The sequence below is a fragment of the Micropterus salmoides genome, unplaced genomic scaffold (assembly GCF_014851395.1).
Source record: "Micropterus salmoides isolate LMB-PRFRI ecotype aquatic unplaced genomic scaffold, ASM1485139v1 Ms_hic_scaffold_2, whole genome shotgun sequence".
Taxonomy (NCBI): domain Eukaryota; kingdom Metazoa; phylum Chordata; class Actinopteri; order Centrarchiformes; family Centrarchidae; genus Micropterus; species Micropterus salmoides.
The window spans coordinates 35,892,922-35,911,821 of record NW_024041150.1 but is presented as its reverse complement, the minus strand read 5'-3'; the positions used below and the strand labels follow the sequence as shown (position 1 = coordinate 35,911,821).

At 40.9% G+C, this 18,900-nt stretch overlaps 1 protein-coding gene across 2 annotated transcripts; it reads right to left on the bottom strand.

The window, feature by feature from the left end:
- Positions 1–55: 55 nt before the first annotated feature.
- On the bottom strand, positions 56–17,661 carry LOC119913456 (wiskott-Aldrich syndrome protein family member 3-like; the record flags this gene model as incomplete). Of its 2 annotated transcripts, XM_038732885.1 has the most annotated exon segments (9): positions 56–2,761; positions 3,399–3,808; positions 4,921–5,220; positions 6,200–6,333; positions 7,595–7,639; positions 8,238–8,306; positions 10,043–10,160; positions 11,615–11,768; positions 17,527–17,661. In XM_038732885.1, coding segments are annotated over 9 exon segments (1,523 nt in total), but the record flags the coding sequence as incomplete, so codon positions are not given.
- Between the last annotated feature and the right edge of the window lie 1,239 nt (positions 17,662–18,900).

The following is an 18,900-nucleotide window of genomic DNA, read 5'->3' as shown; positions in this document are numbered from 1 at the left end:
GGACAAATTGAAACCATCGCTAAAGTCTAAAAATAAAACAGTATTGGAAATATCTTTCACATTAAAAAGGAGGCAACTGTGACTCACTGTACCATTCAAAATGATCAGTAGCATTACACCTAGAATGCTTTGCTGCAAAGTTGCTGCACCAAAAAAAGACCTTCAAAATCTTCAAAACTCAATGTTGGCCTGGAAAGAAACACAAACTCCTGCTTTTTATGGGATATTTAGATGGTGCTTTGGCTCGAGATTAGATTAAGAACAGGTGTATCTGGTAAAAACAACAACAACAAAACAAATCACCCATTAACTGGCTTCTCTGACACGAGTTATACTGTTTTATCTGGTACCTCAATCCTGGCCTCGAGTAGAAAACCCTAAAATAAACCAAAGTAAACAACTCACTGCAGCACATTTTAAAAAGAAAAACCACGTTATAAAAACACTACAGTCCAATCAGCTCATACTGAGGATTAGCCAAACCTATACTGAAAAGAGATAATATATATTACTGTTGCAAGTCTCTTACATTTATGTATTTATAGTCCAGGGGCTGCGTTCACAAAGCCTCCATAGACAGCAGTGCTGATCCAGGGTCGTTTGAGAGTGAATAAAGGTCATAGAAAATAGTGACCTTTGACCCCGGGTGAGGATGATAAGCTTTGTGAGTGCGGCTCCAGTGTGGTTAAGTGTGGAAGCGTTTATATAAGATCAATACCACAGCACACAGTCACTGGCTGAAATGTTAGACTTCATGTTATGACTACAAAAAGACCAAAAATAAAATTTAATGGCATAAGCTCGCTCACTTTATTGTTCAATGCTGTGATATGAAGGCTGAATGAGGAGTTTTCACGAAACTTCGACAAGGCTGGTGGCACTTGTTTTCCCAAACCAGCGTAAACCTGGGTGGGTGGCGTCTTTCGTCACAGTTTCAGCTATTACACTATCCCAACAGGAGAACTGTACATCACAATGTTAAACAGGTACGAGTTCAAGGACTACACTGGCTTTGAGAGTTTGGCCTTCAAATCGCTTTAACAAAAACATTACAAGAGAACCAGCATCACTTTTCTCTCTGTGGCTATTTCTAGTGCATGTCCAGTAATCATAATGTCAGGTCACAGGACATATTAACTTTATACTGCATGTTGAAAAACTGAGTTACAAAACCCCCTTTTAAATATTTAAAAATATGAAACTTGAGCATTTTGAATGCTACTTAATATTATTTTATGTTTTCACAGGTGATATTTTGAAGTATTTAATGAAATGTAATATACAAGACATTAAAGACACAAACAGTATTGTAAACAGAGTCATTGCCCTGTTACCAAAATTGAAAATACAAGACTGGAACTTGCCATTACCCATTAATTAATGTATAGGTATATAAACACTTGAATCTAAATTGTTAATGTTTTCTGATGCAGTATACGGTTTGGCAACACAAAAGGACAATTGGCCTGTATTTTGGTATAAAATCAGTAGAGTAACAGGCAAATTGTTGATTTATCATCAAAGTAAACCTGTGTCAAAAAATACATACCGGGTCTTCAAATTATTAGCTGTTAAGCTAATTTTCGCTCACTTTCTGTATAAGCTACAACTTATAGAAGAGATCTACTAAAAGATCTACAAAATCTTTTCCTATTTTAAATAGCTCCAATGACTTTTATCCCTAATGTTATATATTTTAACAAAACCCAGCAGGTTCAGAAACTGAACTCAAGCTAGCTAACAATGCAATTAGCTACAACTACAGTTAGCCAACATGCTATATATTCTATGTTAGCATGCACACCAGCCAGAGTTAAATCACATAGAGATAGTTTCTGTGCTGATTCTATTGTCTCGTGTAGGTTAAGGTGACCACTGAGCCAAACTCTCAGAATGACGACGTAGCCTTTTAAGGAGAGTGCACGTTTTGTAAACAGGCACGGCCCTGTGAGGTGGCGTAGTCCTTTAAGTAAATTCTTTCCCTGATTTTCCTGACTTGTTTTCATACAGTCTTTCTTAACATTTGGCAGAAAAGTTAAAATTGCACTAGTTTTTCTTGTGCTATACCATGTGTTTTGTAAACACATTACCCCCGTACTCACTAGGGGCCCACATACCTACACTTTCAGAGCCTGTAATATTGCTAATAATTATCACTCAAATATGTAGGGGGGAAGAAGTTGGAGCGTTTGTTTTTCACAGCTTAGTGTTAATGGTGAAAAATGAGCCAACGGGGGCGGGAAAGTGTTGAAAAATGGTGTGAATGTGAGTATGTGCATTTGTTTATTGTGCCAAGCACCATGGGCGGTCAGACACACAAACCTCTAGGGTTTCACTTCAAGATTAGGCGGTGTCAGGGGCAACTACGCAAGCTGAAATGACCAACCTGTTGCTGTAGAAGTGCTAGATGTTCAAAGAGGCTGCAACACAAGATGTAAGTATGTATGTATGTATGAATGGTTGAATTTTATTGAATATTTTTTTCTGTAAAAATACCGCTTCATTTCCACCTCAGTGTCTCGATGTTTCTTCCCCTCCTACTCCCGGTCACCACCACCCACCAAGCCCCCATCTCTCTCTCTTTCACTCTTGTTAAGCATTTTTTAGTCAGACCACTCGTTCTCGTCGAGCTCGGAGTCGTCATCGGACTCGCTGTACTCCACAGCAATACGGCGCGACAGGATGGTGGCCACATCGTTGCCCACGGGCTCCCTCTTTGCCTCCTGCTCCCTCTGCTCCTGCACCTTCCTCAGCTGGATACCTGGAGGGCAGGAAGGGAGGACGTGGGGGGGTTAGCATGGCCGTGACTAGAAATTCGCCGGTCCCTGGCCACAGCTCAAAAACAGCGTTCAATATTGATACTGTTTATGTTTTTAAAAAGCTGAATTTTAATTTCTTACTGAAAGAACACACATGCACACAGCAGGGTGCAGACCAGTGTGAGCTTCAGTGTTAAGTCCCCATGAATAAAATTCCTTTCAACAGTCAACTTTTTTACTTAAAGGAAAGGTAAACTGACCTTCAGCCTGTAAAAACAAAATCCCAAATTCAAAATTTGGGTGTTTAGGGTGTGAAGTCATATAAGAAAACCCAAATTCATCGTTTCTTATAACAAGAATGTACTGTATATTACCGTAGTTTGAAATACAACAATGTGGTATAATTTGGATTTTAAACACTTAATCACAGTCACCTGATTATATTATCCCACTATTCCTAAAATATAATAAAGTAATGGCATCTGTAGGATGTTAAAATTATAATTTAAGTATTTAAAACAATTAATCTTAATACTAAAAGGAACAAGCAAACAACATGAATAACTCATTCATACGGTATTAAATATAAACTTAATCTTGACCATTGACTTTTCAAAGCATAGTTAATCACACACTTACCTCTACGTATGGCAGCCAGCAGGTCGGAGCGGGCGTCGCTCATCGGGATCATCCCCAGCATGGTGGACTTTCTGGTCGCGGGCGGTGCATCCACAGCCGACTGGCCGACGGCAGCATGCGGTGGTGACGGGTGAGCCTGGAGGCCTGTAGGGACTCCAGGTGGAGGAGGGGGAGGAGCGGCAGGGGGTACACCTGAGGGGGGGTGGGCAGGGGAGGGTACGTAGTTGGCCGGGGGAGGAGGAGGGGAAGGGGAGTAGGGGCGGGAGAGGGCAGAGGAGTTGGGAGGGACAGCCGAGGCGGAGGGCGGGGCCGTGGTGGAGTCGAAAGCGGTCTGGGCTGAGGGGATGGTTGGTGGAGGAGGGGGAGGGGCAGGCGGGATATAGTATTCTGGGATGGTGGAGGGCTGGCCGCTAGTGGGAGGGGGGAGAGAAGAAAAGTGCCGTAAAGTGTATAAGGTTATTTTGGTTTATTTAGTGGATATGGGGGATTAACAAGCCATATGATCTTTGGACCTTTAGTAATATATGGTAATATAATAATATGGTAATCTAAAAGTCCACTGAATAACACATCTTTAAAACAAAAGCCTGCTAGAGAGTTGCCAGTAATGCCTAACATTGCCTAAATACATAGGTGGAGCTTTAAAGGGATAGTTTGATATTTTGGGGAAGATGCTAGCCTGGCTTTTAATCTGTAAAAAAAATCGATGTGTAAAAACGCCAACTTGTGGCTTTAGAAGTGGCGGTAGGCAGATGTTTTACCTTTGTCCTGGATGTAGCTTCATATTTATGGGAATAAGAGAGAGGTACCGATTTTCTCATCTCACTCTTGGCAAGAAAATAATAAGCGTATTTCCCAAAATGTTGAAATGATACTTTAAGATCTAAAGTATAGATTCCTAGGGCCATGTGCAATAGATACAAACACAGCTGTAAATGTGGGATTTCATAAGTCTCACATCACTGGTTCATATGGGTGTAAGGTCTACAGGGTGCGACGATTTCATTTTAACATTCAAAGCAGCGGTTGGTTGACATTAGCCCAGCCTTTATAGTTTAAAAATCCACTTTCACTTCCTTAAGCTATCAGAATAGAAAAAGGTAAAAGCCATGAGACAGTGCTAATGTGATCTGGATTATTGCTGGGCTCCACATTACCCCAAACACAGACTTTGCATCTTTCTAAACTAAGAGTGTCCACCACAGAAATAACATTTTAGGGAACTGAAACTAACACAAAACTAAAGCAAAACTACTGTGATAGTGATGGTAATAGAAACCTGAAATACTGTCTAACTTTCAGTTATTGTGACATTTTAGGTGAATCTGTTGAAAATGAATTCTCCCAGCTCAGAAGCAACCAGTGTTTTAATGTTGTAGTGTTGTCTGTGTTAATTCAAAAGCAAATTTTAACCAGAATCAGCACAAAGGTTTGTATAAACAGCAGGAAAAATCTTGACCATCGCCAAATAAATAAATAGAAAGACAAATCCATTCACATTAACATGAATGAGATGACATACCCGTGCCCGGCCCGGTATTCCTTAACTGACTGCCTCGGCCCATTAACTGTAGGATCTCCACCAGCCTGGACCCCGTGTCCTGATGGGGCCCTGCCCAGAGAGGCCACGTGTCTCCCTGCAGCCGCCGGCCCTCCAGCACCCGGGGGCTGATTGGCCGGCCTGAGGCCTCGATCCAGTGACTGAGTCTGAGCTGCGGCGCTGAGGTGGTCCCTGGCGAGGTGGTCGGTGGGGTGGACGGCGCTGGGGGCCTGAGTGGAGGGGTGGTTGGGGCTGGCTGGGTAGGAGTCAGACGCCACTGACCTGTTGGAGGGAATGAAAAGAAAATAGGTTTTCAATACAGTATAATATAGGATTACCACAGTTACAGCCAGTACATTATTTTCTTTATGCATTTCAATATTTGGTTACATTCTTCATTTATTGTTGTTTGTTGTTATTTTTCTAATTCAAGTCAATTGTATCCGAATAACAGATGAATACAATCTGATATTCAACAGGTTCTGCAAAGGGTTTACAATGAAATATAGAAAAAGAAAAGAAAAGGTAACAATCAGCTCTAAATTAGTAATTCTTATCATTTTGGCCATCATGATAAAATGTAGACATACCAAATATAATTTATCAGTAACTTAATACTTAATATATATAGTTATTATTTTCATTTGAGCACTTTCATTTATATTCCGCATTCATCATTTATTCTCTGCTGAATCTCTGTTTTTGTTTGATCTTATCTGTTGTTATAAAGATTTTGTATGTGAAACTTTAAAATAAAATATAAATTCATGTGCTCTGTATCACCTTGTCCAGAAGAGGGCAGCATAGATCTTTAAAACAATACAGCAGGTAGGTTGGTCCTGCATACATCTGTCTCAGTTTGCAGGTCTGTGCCTTAATACTATTAACTGAGACTGTGAGCGGTTGTGAAAAGATACCTGCAAATTATATACTATGTATACTATATCAGCAATATTTTAGGCTTTTAAAGGAGGAAAATAGTAAAGCCAGTTTGGTCAGTTCCATTTTTCATATCATCCCAATGCAAAAAACCTCACCCTGAAACACCAGTCCTAATAATCTGACCCATGAGTGTTTGTCCCCCTGCATGTATTCCCAGTGAACCAATCATGTAAAGTATTGATATTGTTGCCCCTAAACCTCGGAGAGAGACAACGCAACACATAAACAGGGCCGATGTTGCCAAGGCTAGACTGTGACAACACAACAGGACCCTGGAGGCAAACCTCACACATACAGGGAAGCTTGAGTGTGTATTTACCTGCTATCAGGGGACAGGGAGCCTTCTGATGACATGCCATGGTAAGGTGAGGGGGTGAGCCTGGCGTCTGGTCTGAACTCTTTGTCGTAAGCCAGGACGTTCCACTCCTGACGTCGGTTGCGAGCCTTACGCACCTTCAAAAGGTAAAACAGTGGAAAGGCACATATTTTTTCTTTGCAGTCAAGGCTACACAAGACTACAATATCTTCTACAAATCACATCTCTTACGTACTGAATAATGTAAGTGATGGTGTTGTTATAGTTTTGACTGAAAGGATTACATGTGGTAAAAAGGTTGCCATACTGCTTTGTGCGACTGTATCACTTTGGCATTCACTTTCTGTGATCTGGAGCATTAGAACAGCAACACCTCATTAACACCACACTAGGGACCGTGTTAATAGGCACCGGAGAGTGTCTCAAACAGTGTCTATGCTTGAGCAAGTTGCTGTAATATACTATCAGTGAAGATGGTTTGTGATTAACTACTTAAGTACCATACAGGCAATGGTCTCCTCATTTTAATTTTACTAATAAAAAGCTGAGTTCCCCGAGTTCACTGTTGGCTCTCTAATACTTACATCACATTTGTCTCCTCTTATGCACCTTTGCGATTTTCTTAATTCTGCAATCTGGTGCAATGTTGATGCAATTAATTAATTAATTAATTAATAAAGTACAGTGCACGAACTTATTAAGCCTAAATATTGTAAATTTAGACTTAAGATGATAATAGAGACTTCTACGGAGAGCTGCCATCATTTGAAAACTGTCTTTCATGAGTAATAAAAACAGTAAATTAAAGCCAGTCACTAAAATGAAATTCCAAGAAACTCTTTAAGACAAAGTTTCTTGACATTGGGGTTGTGATGTCAGATATATGCAGGTAGCACATGTGGCAGATTTCAGAAACATGATATTTATTTAATGTTTGTAATAAATTAAACTACATTAAACATCTTTAAAATGTATGAGCATGTCTGTATTCCTGAAAACAGGAATACAAGTAAGCAGGCTAGCTTTGCTTGCTATCCACACAGTAAGTTAACATCACATCAATTCAAAAGATAGATTTGTAATTGTCATCCATGCATCTTCTCTTGAGCAGTTTATACAGAGTTCACACGGGCAGAGCAGGTTTACAGTATTTAAAAGTAAGCTTCCTCTATTCAGTCTCTCACGTGATCCCTTCTCTAAAAGGCCAGCCCTGTCAACAGTTTGCTATTGGTCAACAAAACAAATTAGCGAGTCAGAGTTCAACGAGAGAAACCTGGATGTGAGCGGATCCACTGATCACAGAGATAATTTCATGCTAATTTCAGTTTTTAATTCTTGAAGTTAACAATGGTGTAAAAACAAACTGATAATGATATCCATGTGTATGTCCTCACTGACCTTCTTCACCTCTCTGCCCGGGTCCTCAACCTGCTTCTGCTGCTCCTGGAAAAGAGAAAGATGAAGACAGAAAAACAGAAGAAACTTAGTTATTGATTACTGAATTCTCTTGGGCAGAGGAAGAAAACAGGACCCCATCACCAGCTCCTTCACCACGGGGTAAATTCACATTGCCACACAACACACACACACACACACACACACACACACACACACATGCACACACACGCACTAGTCTACTCAGCACCCAGTCACTATTGGGCACACCCACACCCACACACACGCACGCACAAGTAGACGATGGACAACAAAGCCAAAACGTATTAAAACACAAGACAGGAACCAAACCAAACCCAGCGGGTTAGAGAGAGGTGAGGTGACAAGCTAAAGCAACGTGACACACACGGATACAAACAGAAGGGAAGGTGTGTCTGTGTGTATCTGTGTTTGTGAATATTAGTGAAACACAACCACAGGCCTGTTTTGTGCTGAATATTTGTGTTTCCCTCTGTGTGCATCTGTGTGTCTTACCTGAGTTGTTACATCCTCTATAACAGGTGAGTGTGTAATTGTGTTAGTGGGGTGTGCAGGGGGAAAGTAGGGGGGCAGGAGAGAGCAGGCTGGGGGTCGGGGGTTGTCTTACAGAGATGGACAGGGGGCTCCTGGGTGGGGCCTGTCTGGAGTGGGGCCTGTCAGGGTGGGCCGGACAGCCCTATGGAAACATGGGAGAAAGACAAGCTGGTGTGTTAAGACTGAGCAGAGGAGGAGGAGGAGGAGGAGGAGGAAGGGCGGTGTATGTGCCTTGGAAGGCGAGGTAACACTATTGAAAAAAATAGAAAAAGGAAGGACGAAGGGAAAGAAAGAGGATGAGCGATCCTTCTGCAGCCGAGCTTCCCCGGGTATTCAAACCTGTTATTTGTTTGAGAGTGAAAACTCAAAACTACTTTGTTTGTAAAGTAATTTTATTCTGCCAAGTTTGCAGGTTGAAGGGAGGGAACAGAAAAATGTGAGCAGCATTAAATTGAACAGAAATATTGACAAAGTGCAGCAAACATACAGCAGCAGCTGTTCAGGGGTGTGAAGAATGACTGTTGAAAGAACTGATGGAGAGAAGTGTAGCACTTTCAAGTGACTTGAATCAAAGGGGAATACTGAAAGCTCTGAAATATTTAAATCTCTATGCCAATTATGTTGGTCTAAATGAACACCTAGCGACTGTCCAAAAGAGTTTTAAAGTGAACTAACGGGGAAGACAGAGCTGTCAGAAATGATCATAACACAGTTATAATTCTTTCCCCCTTCGCCTGAATGACTGAACCTCCTGCTGCTCGTCCACTCTGTACTGTCCGTGTAGCTTGTAGCCTTTAGTATCCAATAAATATAGCGCTAACTATCCATACCTCACACTGGTATAAAGCACAAACACAGAATAAGAGTCAAATATCATCTCTGCTATCCAAACTGTACTTGTTTGGCAAAAATGTTTTATTCAGGTTAGGTTATATTCCCTCTCAGCTCTTACAAAAAAGACAAATTACGTACCACGGGTTCTACATTATAGAGCTACTGCATCATAAACCTATAACGTGTTCTTTGCAATACATAGATATATGTGCATATGGTATAAGCACAATTTTTATTTTCAGACACATTTTCAGACACGAAATGCAAAAAAAAAAATAAACCAGATTTAAGACACAATTAACACATAAAACCTGACTTGAGAACAACAAATGAAAACCTAAATTTTAAGATGCCAAATTGATCTAACACAGTGTTACACATGTGAGCACACACAATGTTATAGCAATAAAAACAGATGTTACCAATAACATTAACAATGTCTCTGTTCTGTCCCAGTAAGCCATGACAGTGTCTGCCAGCATGCAAAATACCAGGACCCTTAAAATGAAGCGGCTACATAGAATTCAGCCATCTTTAATTTTACGCCAGGCTTTTTCTACCGCGGCATGTCAACATTACTTCTGTAAAAAAAGTCTGATTACGACACAAGACTGCACTATAATAGCTCTGTATATTATCTAGGAGCTACATCGTCATATAAATATGTTTTATGACTTGATTTTATGTTTATGGCACAACGTATAAACCCCTTTGGCCATTTATTTGTCTGTGGATAATGAGCCTGCCCAACTGCTGCTGTATCAATAACCAAGTACACAACAAAGCAAAGCTAAATGGGGAGTACAGTAAGAAAATGAAATAACAGCATAAATAAAAGACACAACTAGGCAGGAAAAGATAGATTAGCAAACTAAAGCAGAAGATGAATTGTATTTACTGTTCTGTCACACTTCCTCACACACATCTTGCCCACTGCAATTGTCCAATGACACACATACAGAAGTCCCCCGACATGCACTCACAAATCCATTCACCTACAAGTGAACTCCACCAGCACACACTAACGCATACGCACACCCATACCTTCTGCCGTCGCTTCTCCTTGCGTTTGTCCTCTGTGGCCTGCAGCATCTTCTCCTTCCACAGGTTGAAGAAGTAAGAGGGGTCCGTGTAGAACTTCAGTGCATCCTTCTTGTCGTCCCTGCACGGAGGAAAAGAGAGATGGTGGGTGAAATACAGTAAAAATATTTGGATCGATGGAAAGCAAGGATAAAGGCAGGGTTGGGGGTGCCGGGTAAATAGGATTTGCGTTGGAGGCAAGATGGAACAAAAATGGAGCCTGATGTGTGAGTGCTTAAGGAGCAGATGCAACAAAATGTCAACACTAATGTATTGAATAGCTAATGGACCAACATACTTAATACTTAATCTGTGTTGAACACCAGAGTCAATACATAAATTATATTATTTATTGAATCACCAAAGAGGTTGTGTTGAAACCAGAAGGTTTATTGGGATCCCGACATCAGACAATGATTTAGAAGATTTAGAAGAGTGACTGGTATGTATGAAGACAGAGCACATAGCCACGTGAGTAATAACCAATAATGAAGTCGGAGCAGCAGACAGCTGAACTCCTGCCCCCTCACCCAGCTAGCCTTTGTTCTGCTAAGCTAATGGTTCTTACATTTTGTCTTTTTGAATAGCTGAAGCATGTTGCTGAGCTTTTCTGTCCATATTCCAGGCTAAATGGGTATGTGCTGCTAAATATGTTATTAACATTTGATCAACTCACAGATGTAACCATTAACAATTCAAATAGTTTGAGGTTAATCAAACTACCTGTGTGATCCGTGCCTGAAAGGTATAAAACCATCATTGTAGGTTCTGGGCCATTTTTACTTAATTGGACAATTTACAGAAACTAATGGTTTTTCACATGTTTTCTTCTTTGTTGTCACTGAAGCAATACTGTTGCAATAAACCGGCAAAGCTTTAGCTCTACTTAAAGGTTGAGTGTGTAAGTTTTAGTGGCATCTCATGGTGAAGGTTGCGAATTGCAACCAACAACTCACTCACTGCTCACCCCTCCCTTTCCAAGCAAAACTACCGTGGCAAACACGCCCCGTCGGTTTTTGTGCTAAATTACACGTGTGCTCCTCCATTTGCCCAAATTTCACATCTCTTCTTACTTCTAACAAACCAGACTACTATTACTACTACTATTTCTTCTTCTTCTTGGTACATATTCAACGTAGTGACGAAACACTCTCTGTAGAGCAGTTTGTTCATTTGGGCTACTGTAGAAACATGGCTCGCAACATGACGAGTGTCTGTGTGAAACACATGCCTTTATAAGACGACCGCTACACCCTGCCTCACCCGATGTCATCACCCATCACAATGTTTCACTGTAGACATCGTCTGATGGCAATTTTGTAGACATTGCCCTATTACACATTTGACCTTTAAGCACTAAGTTTGGAAGCAGCTGCCAATCCTGTTAGTAATTTATGACTAAAACTTTGTGTGACTACCTTAAATCTCATAGAAAAATCTCATATTAAAAAGAGGAATATGCAGAATTGGCACAACTCTGCAAACCAAACAGATTTTTAAACTACCAATATAATACAGTTGTATTAAATTACTGACCTATACGGGCTGAGAATGTTGAGTGGAGGAGGTTTGTCACAGCGATGGTACATCTCCACCACAGGGTTGGGGACGGAGGTCCTCGACACCACCTGCTGGTCCTGGATGGTGCTACTCTTAAAGGCCTTCCTCATGTTTATGTCCTGCAGGGAGACTGGAATGAGAAAAAAAGGACAGAGAAATGGAGGGATTGAAGACAAGTTTAGAAATAACAACTCCAAATAACAAGATAATTCCTGGAGACACGTTTAATATGCATATTTGACAGAACTATTTGCTGTAATTCTGCAATGTGCAGATCATAATTATATGATTAACTGTTCAGGATTTAACAAGTCCCACATGAATTTGGGAAAAATAAAAAAAATTAAATCATCAGCTATGTGGTTGTAAGTGCCTAAAATAACACACTACACATGCATATAGAAACAAGATAAAACATATGCACTCAAACACACACACCCACACACACCCTCACACAGAGAAGCATGACAGCATGACTGTGTAAGTGTTGGTACCATAGACTGTATATAAAGAAAGAAGACATGGTACCTCCCCAAAAGTGAAACCAAAACATCTTGTTCGCCCCCTGGTGGCTGGCAGGATTATAGGTCATAAAGGCCCCCTCCATTTCAGCGGAAGGGACATGGGCCACGTTAAGATGGTTTCTGTTATTTTAGATAGTTATGAAGTACTGGTGTCTGTTCAAATCTTAATTTTCTGATATGTTTGGTTTGAATTAGTTATTTCATGCTATTAAAAAGGGGGTGCGGCATCATGATTGACAGCTGTGTGTTAGCTTGCTAGCTAAGACAACAAACAGTCTAAAGTTAGCTATTTGGGAAAAAATCAGGTGATTGGTAGTTAGCAATTAAAATAAAATAAGTGGATCACCCATTGGTTAGTGGACTACAGTCGTAAAGCCTTGAGTTTGGCATTTTGGCCTTTTGGAACCAGAACTGACCATATTTCAATGAGAGGTGGGGCTGGGGAGGTATATGCATTGCTATGCATGACAGTTTGCCTTAGTAAAAATTTGTCAATCAGAAGGAAGCCACGCTGTATACACTGCTTTATCATCTATTTTCCTCTAAATAGGACAATAATTTACCACAAGAACATCATGCTGTGTTGAAGAAGACTTGAAACTAGCAACTGAGACCACAAACTCATTAGAAAAGTGGTTACTGAGGTAATAAATCTAGTGAGAAATAGTAGGGTAATTTTATCACAAGCTTACATACAGTACGACACCTTCTACTGGCCATTAGAAATAATGCAGGTTTAAGGCACTTAAGCATTGGTTTCACTTTTCAGACCAGGAGGTCCCTGCTTGGAATTAATTTACTCTGTAAAGAAATTGTTTGACTGAAACTTGAATTTTAATGAAAAAAGGGAGTACCAAAGTACAGCCATTAGTTTTGCGTCACTAACTGTAACGTTACTGGCCAGAAGGATTTTAAGACTAGGGATGAAACGGTATAAAAATTTCATATCACGATTATAGTGACCAAAATTATCACCGTTATAATGGTAAAATGTGCCAAAATATATTAAAATGTACTGATACAAACACTGAAACCATTTCAACAAGTTTTATATTGAAAAGTACAAATACAATGCCATTTTGTTTGCATAAAAAATAAAATAACAGCAAATACCTTTTGTAAACAAATGAAAATCATCTACGTGTGCATTATCAAGTTTTTATATTATATAGGTAATACAATGAACCCGTGGACAATTACATGAAAACAAATTCTTTAGAAGACAGTGATAATAACTGCAATAAGACCAACAACTGACATAAATACAGAGCAGTCTGTAGCGTTTCTAGATATGCTGGTTGGTTGACTAAACTGCGTAACGTGTTATCATGTGCAGTGGACGAATAGACTCTGCTGACACACGACGCTCACAGCAGCAGAACAACGTGTAGCGTTTTTACAAGAGCAGCAACACTGAGAGCTTCAGTTTACACACTGTTAGCAAGTCAGAGACAAACCAAAGCTAAAAGTTAACTCACCCTGCGTTCATTATAAGGTTATTTACTTCAATCAAGTTTCCCTCAGCGCTCTCATTAAAACTAAAATACCACCGGACATCAGAGTGACAGAAAAATCTCCACAGCATTGTCTTCCGCCGTGTTGTCATTGACCCAAACAAACCCACGTTGCATTCTGCGCCTGTTTCTGAGAGACGCTGGACAGTGTTTGCCGTGAGATTATAATAGCGTGGTTAACTGTACCCGGTTATCATGGTAATTAAAATGTGTACGTTAATAATAACCGTCGGGAATTTTACCATGGTTTACCGTTAAACCGGGTAATCGTTTCATCCCTATTTAAGACGTGCAGCAACGAAGACGAAGTGAGAACCACAATCATTCCATTTAGGGGGTCAGATTAGGGGTGTGATGAAACACTGAGAGGTGACATTGCAGAGATGTGATTGGGCCGGCCCAGCGTCAGTGCAGAAAATTACCCAATGGGCCACTGTCTGTGCTTTATGGGACCGTTTTTTTTTGCCCGGTATGCCAGATTACCAATCCAGCCCTGGCTACTGTAGTCTGATCACTAGGGTCCACCCCCACAGTGACTTTGGCTCCAAATGACATTACCAGTGCAAGATTGCAGCGCCTATTTATGGGATATTTTGGCTTCACTTTTGTACAGCGGGAGAAGTGGAGACACTTCGTCCATCTTTATATACAGTCTATGATGCGGACTGTGTGACAATATGATTTGTCTACATATAACAGGAGCCAGTAAGTGTGTGTGTGTCAAGTGAGAGATGGAGATAATACTGCATGTATGTGTGTCAATCCCTTAACCCCAGAAGAGATTTAACACTACAGTACAGCAATGCTATCCAGGATCTACCAGATGGCTAAGTACAGGCACGCACGCACGCACACACACAGACACCCCCCCCCCCCCCACACACACACACCGGTTCAGTGGACATCAGCCCAGTGTGTACAGTAATAAGGTTAACACGTGTTAATGTGACATATGTACCTACCAGTGATTTACTTGACTGTCTCTTCTGCAACAACAACATTATTAAAAATGTCAAGTTTAACCTCTGACTGCCAGGATATATTCCTCAAACAATAAAGAGCGATCAGCTGTTTCATCAGTGTGTGTGTTTGTGTGTGTGCAGATTCTGCAGTCCAAGCACACTCCTGTCTGCTCGGTGTTTGATCTTTCCTTCCTAAGCTTCTGTCCCTGCGGCCAAATGAATAATCCACAAAACTAGTAGCTAATGCAACTTTCATTCAGACACATCTTCAAAGAGACCTCAAGCTCAACACACACACACACACACACACACGGTCTCTCTCTCGCTAATACGCTCTCTACCTCCTCTAGCCCCCTGTCTCCCAGCACTGTCTTGCACTCTGATTTTAACACTCTTCTTCCTCGCATGTACATTAATGTAAATTATGTTTATTACTGCTAATAACCAGATTCATGTATTAAAAAGTCTGACGAAGGGACTGACATGGCTCGCAGTTGCCTTCCTGCTGCATTTACCTGAATTTATTTCGATGGTTTTAATAATCATTTTAATGCCAGGAAGAATGTGCAACATCATACAGGAAACATCTCGTTAGTGCCATCCAAGTAAAAGGAGGCTTTAAAAGGCTCCTGAAATACAAGTTGTGTTACTCGAGGTGTTACGGTTTGACGCATGAATGTGAAAATGCGATTTGCCGGAGTCATCTGCATGCGAAGTGAAACGCAATGTACAGTCTCTCTTTTCTACTGCTGAACATTCACATGAACTTGTGTTTTGCAAGCTCACATCCAATTGCATTTTTGAGCAGCAATTAGAGATGAAACCCAACAACCAATGAGATGAGTGCTTAATGGTGAGGCTCTGGAGACGTATAATGTAGAATAGGATGTAAACCCAATTTGCTGATTGAATGCTATTTTTTTTAATGGGAAAAAAACAACAATCATGGATAGAAAGCATATATTTCAAAGCAAAATAAATGTTTCTCTAATGTAATTTGTTCTATTTAATAACTTGCTCAGCAAATAAACATTTTGATTCCTTAAATATTCATTCCTTCCTCCCCTTTTCCTTCTTTCCTCCCTTTATTTATTCCTCCTTTCCTTCCCTCCTTTCTTTAATTGTCTCTTCCATCCTTCCTCCTTTCATTGTCCCTTTCTTCTTTCATCCATTAATTGTCCCTTACTTCCTTTCTTCCTGTGTGTCATAAAACATTCATGGTGTCACTTGCCTGCCAGTTTGGAGAAAGAGACCAAGAGAAAGGTGAAGGAGGAGAAGGCAGGAGTGAGTGAAACAGTCAGGAAAGTGAGAAGAGAGAGAAGGAAGAGTGAATGTGTGGTAAGAACCGAAAGGACAGATGAATTTGCTTGTACGTAGGAGGAAGAGGCATGGAGATGGACAAAGGAGGAGAGAAGAGATGAAAGAGTATGGGCAGGGGGGAGGCGGGGGAGGTGTGGGAGAGGAAGCGAGGAGGAGGATAAGACAGAGGAGTGCTGAGCTTTTCCTTTTCATCCCTGTCTGCGCTGCTCTATGTGATGCTGTCTGTCTGAGCCCGCCGTACTGCAGAATGACTAGGCAGGATCAGCAAGGAAAGAGAGAAAGAGAACCAGAAAGACTGAGAGAGAAGGCAAGTGATAGAGATGATGGAGAACAGGGAAAAGAAGGAAAACATGGAGAAAAAAAATGGAAGTGGGAGGAAGAGAGGATAAAAGAGAGAGACAGAGGGAAAGTGGGGAGAAGTCTGAGAAAAGGAGAGAAAGAAATACACATAAAGGAGTCAGAGAAGAAGAGGGTGTTACAGGAAGAGTGGTTTAGGGTTGGGGATTTAAAAAGAATGAGAATAAGAAGAAATGAAACAGAGTTGGAATAAGGATATTGAAGGAATGGAGGAAAAATAAAAAAGAACTGGGAGGGTAGGTTGGAGTGAGAGAGTGATGAAAGAAGAAAAAAGGAAACGAAACAGAGAAAGAAAGAAACACTGGAGGGGGGAGAGAAAAGAAGATGGCAGAGAGAGAATAAGAGAGGGTTTGGGCTAGAAAGACATATGGAGAGAAAATGGACAAAGAGAAACAGAGACAAAAGGGAAAGTAAAGAAAAGAAGAAAATGGAAGAATACGGAAGAAGGAGGACAATGAGGGAGGTATGCAGGGAAGGAGGGAGAGAAGTGAAAACGATTAGAAGAGAAATGGATGGGGAAACAGAGTGCAGGAACTAAAAGGAAATAAAAGGGGTGAGATGGAGGAGGGAGAAAAACAAGAGAATGAGGAAATAAAAGGAGCAAAAGAAGAGAGAAAAGAGAGTTCTCAAGAAAGGAAAAAAGAGAAAAGGAGGGACGTGAAGGAAGGAAGCAGAGAGCAAATGAGGAAGGGCAGGGAGAAAAGAGCCCTAGATTAGGGGTTTCTCACATCTCACATTAAAGTTCAGTTTGAGCCTTTGGGGCCACCATAGTCTAGCTCTATAGCTCTAAAATCCTCCTGTAATCACAGCCCAGTCTGACTGTGAGCATTTGTTATTGTGTGTGTGTCTGTAGGCCTATCAATTACTGCATTAACACAACTGACCTTTAGAGTTAGTGAACGCTTAATGACAGAGATAATGATTGTGACTCTGTATACACACCACACACACACCCTTTAAAAAGCCTTTTAGAAATGCATGCCTGAGTGTCTGTCTGTTCGCAAAACACACTCAGATGGTGCGCAAACACACACACACACACACACACACACACACACGTTGTGGATATGGAGATAGTGACATAAGGATGAAGCAGACAGACATCAAACAGGGAAAGTGGAACAAGCTGTTCACACATACACACATCTGCACAAAGACAAACATGTGCACACAGACACGAGCGCGCACACACACACACACAGTGTCCCTACCTTCCTCCACAGTGGAGTCGAGCTGGGTGACTTTCACGGCCAGCTGGTCCACTCTCTCCTGCAGGCTGCTCATCCTCAGGTAGAAGCTGTTGGCTTCATTAAACAGTTCTCCGAAAATGTCCTCTGCATGGCGACCTGGACCGAAACACAGGGAGACACACATGGTTAGGTTTGATATTGTAGTTTATTTATCATAGAATATTCTTTCATCCTGGGTAAGTTAACAGAGTACATCCACACTTCCACATCCGCCAGCTGAGCTCTGCCTCACATATCTTTAATACTGTCAAGGAGTAAAAACAGCCGGGACAATGACACATTCTTTTGAAAAGACGCTGATATTGTGGTGTCGATTTTATGACATTAAAATATGGTGGTTGTTTTATACCCAGACAAGCTCTCATTGACCTGACTTTAGCAAAAGAAAGTGGATCAGTTTCACCTGACCAAAATTCCACAGTTGGATCACATGGTGACACTTCGGCAATTTCCAAACTAAAGAAGGCAGTAAGATTACTGTTGAAAGCTCTACAAAAAGTAAGTGAACCTTGAGTTTAGAATATTTCATCACATTAATGCGGTTAATTTATATTCAGTGCTTCTAACCAAATGTATTGTTCCTCCTTGTATCCTTCAAGCCTAATAAACTTGTTGAATGTTTTTCCTTCCTCATAAAACATCTGGCAAGTTGTCAACGGCTGTTTTCATTATTGACAAATGCGCTAATTACGTTTTCCATTGACCCATTGATATACTTTGTTGAACTGATTACTGGCTAAACAGGTATAGATGTACTTCATTACTATGTAAAGATGGATTCCTCTGGAGTATAGCTGCACAAAATATGGTGCTTTTGTTTCTCCTGGCAATTTTAGATGCATGTAGGTGAAACCCACTCACTCACTCACTCACTCACTGGATCATGATTAGCTTGGCGCACTTCAATACAGTGTTTGTAGTCACACGATTCCACCGATGCTCGAAATGAGACTGAGGCAGGAAGTGAAAGCGCGTACTGGGCTAGTTATTGTTCACTCATTATGCCGTCCCAGTAAACATGCGTGCGAATCAGGAATGGCTCAATTCATCGCTAAAAACCTGTCTAATGTCACACCTTTGAGTCATAAGGGTCAACTACTCAGTGTCCGACCAACTGTGAATATGGGCTCAATCTCCCCTTCTGGTCCTGAGTTGAATAATGGCCCCAAAAATAATGGATATTTTTCCAGGACATTAGATGACATGGTGAAGTTGACGTCATCACATCATCGCTGTATTAACATTATCTGTGTGAAGCTTTGTCATAATTACTGCCACTTCTGGATTAATGGCCAATAATGCATTGTTTGAGGTCACAGTGACCTTTGACCACTG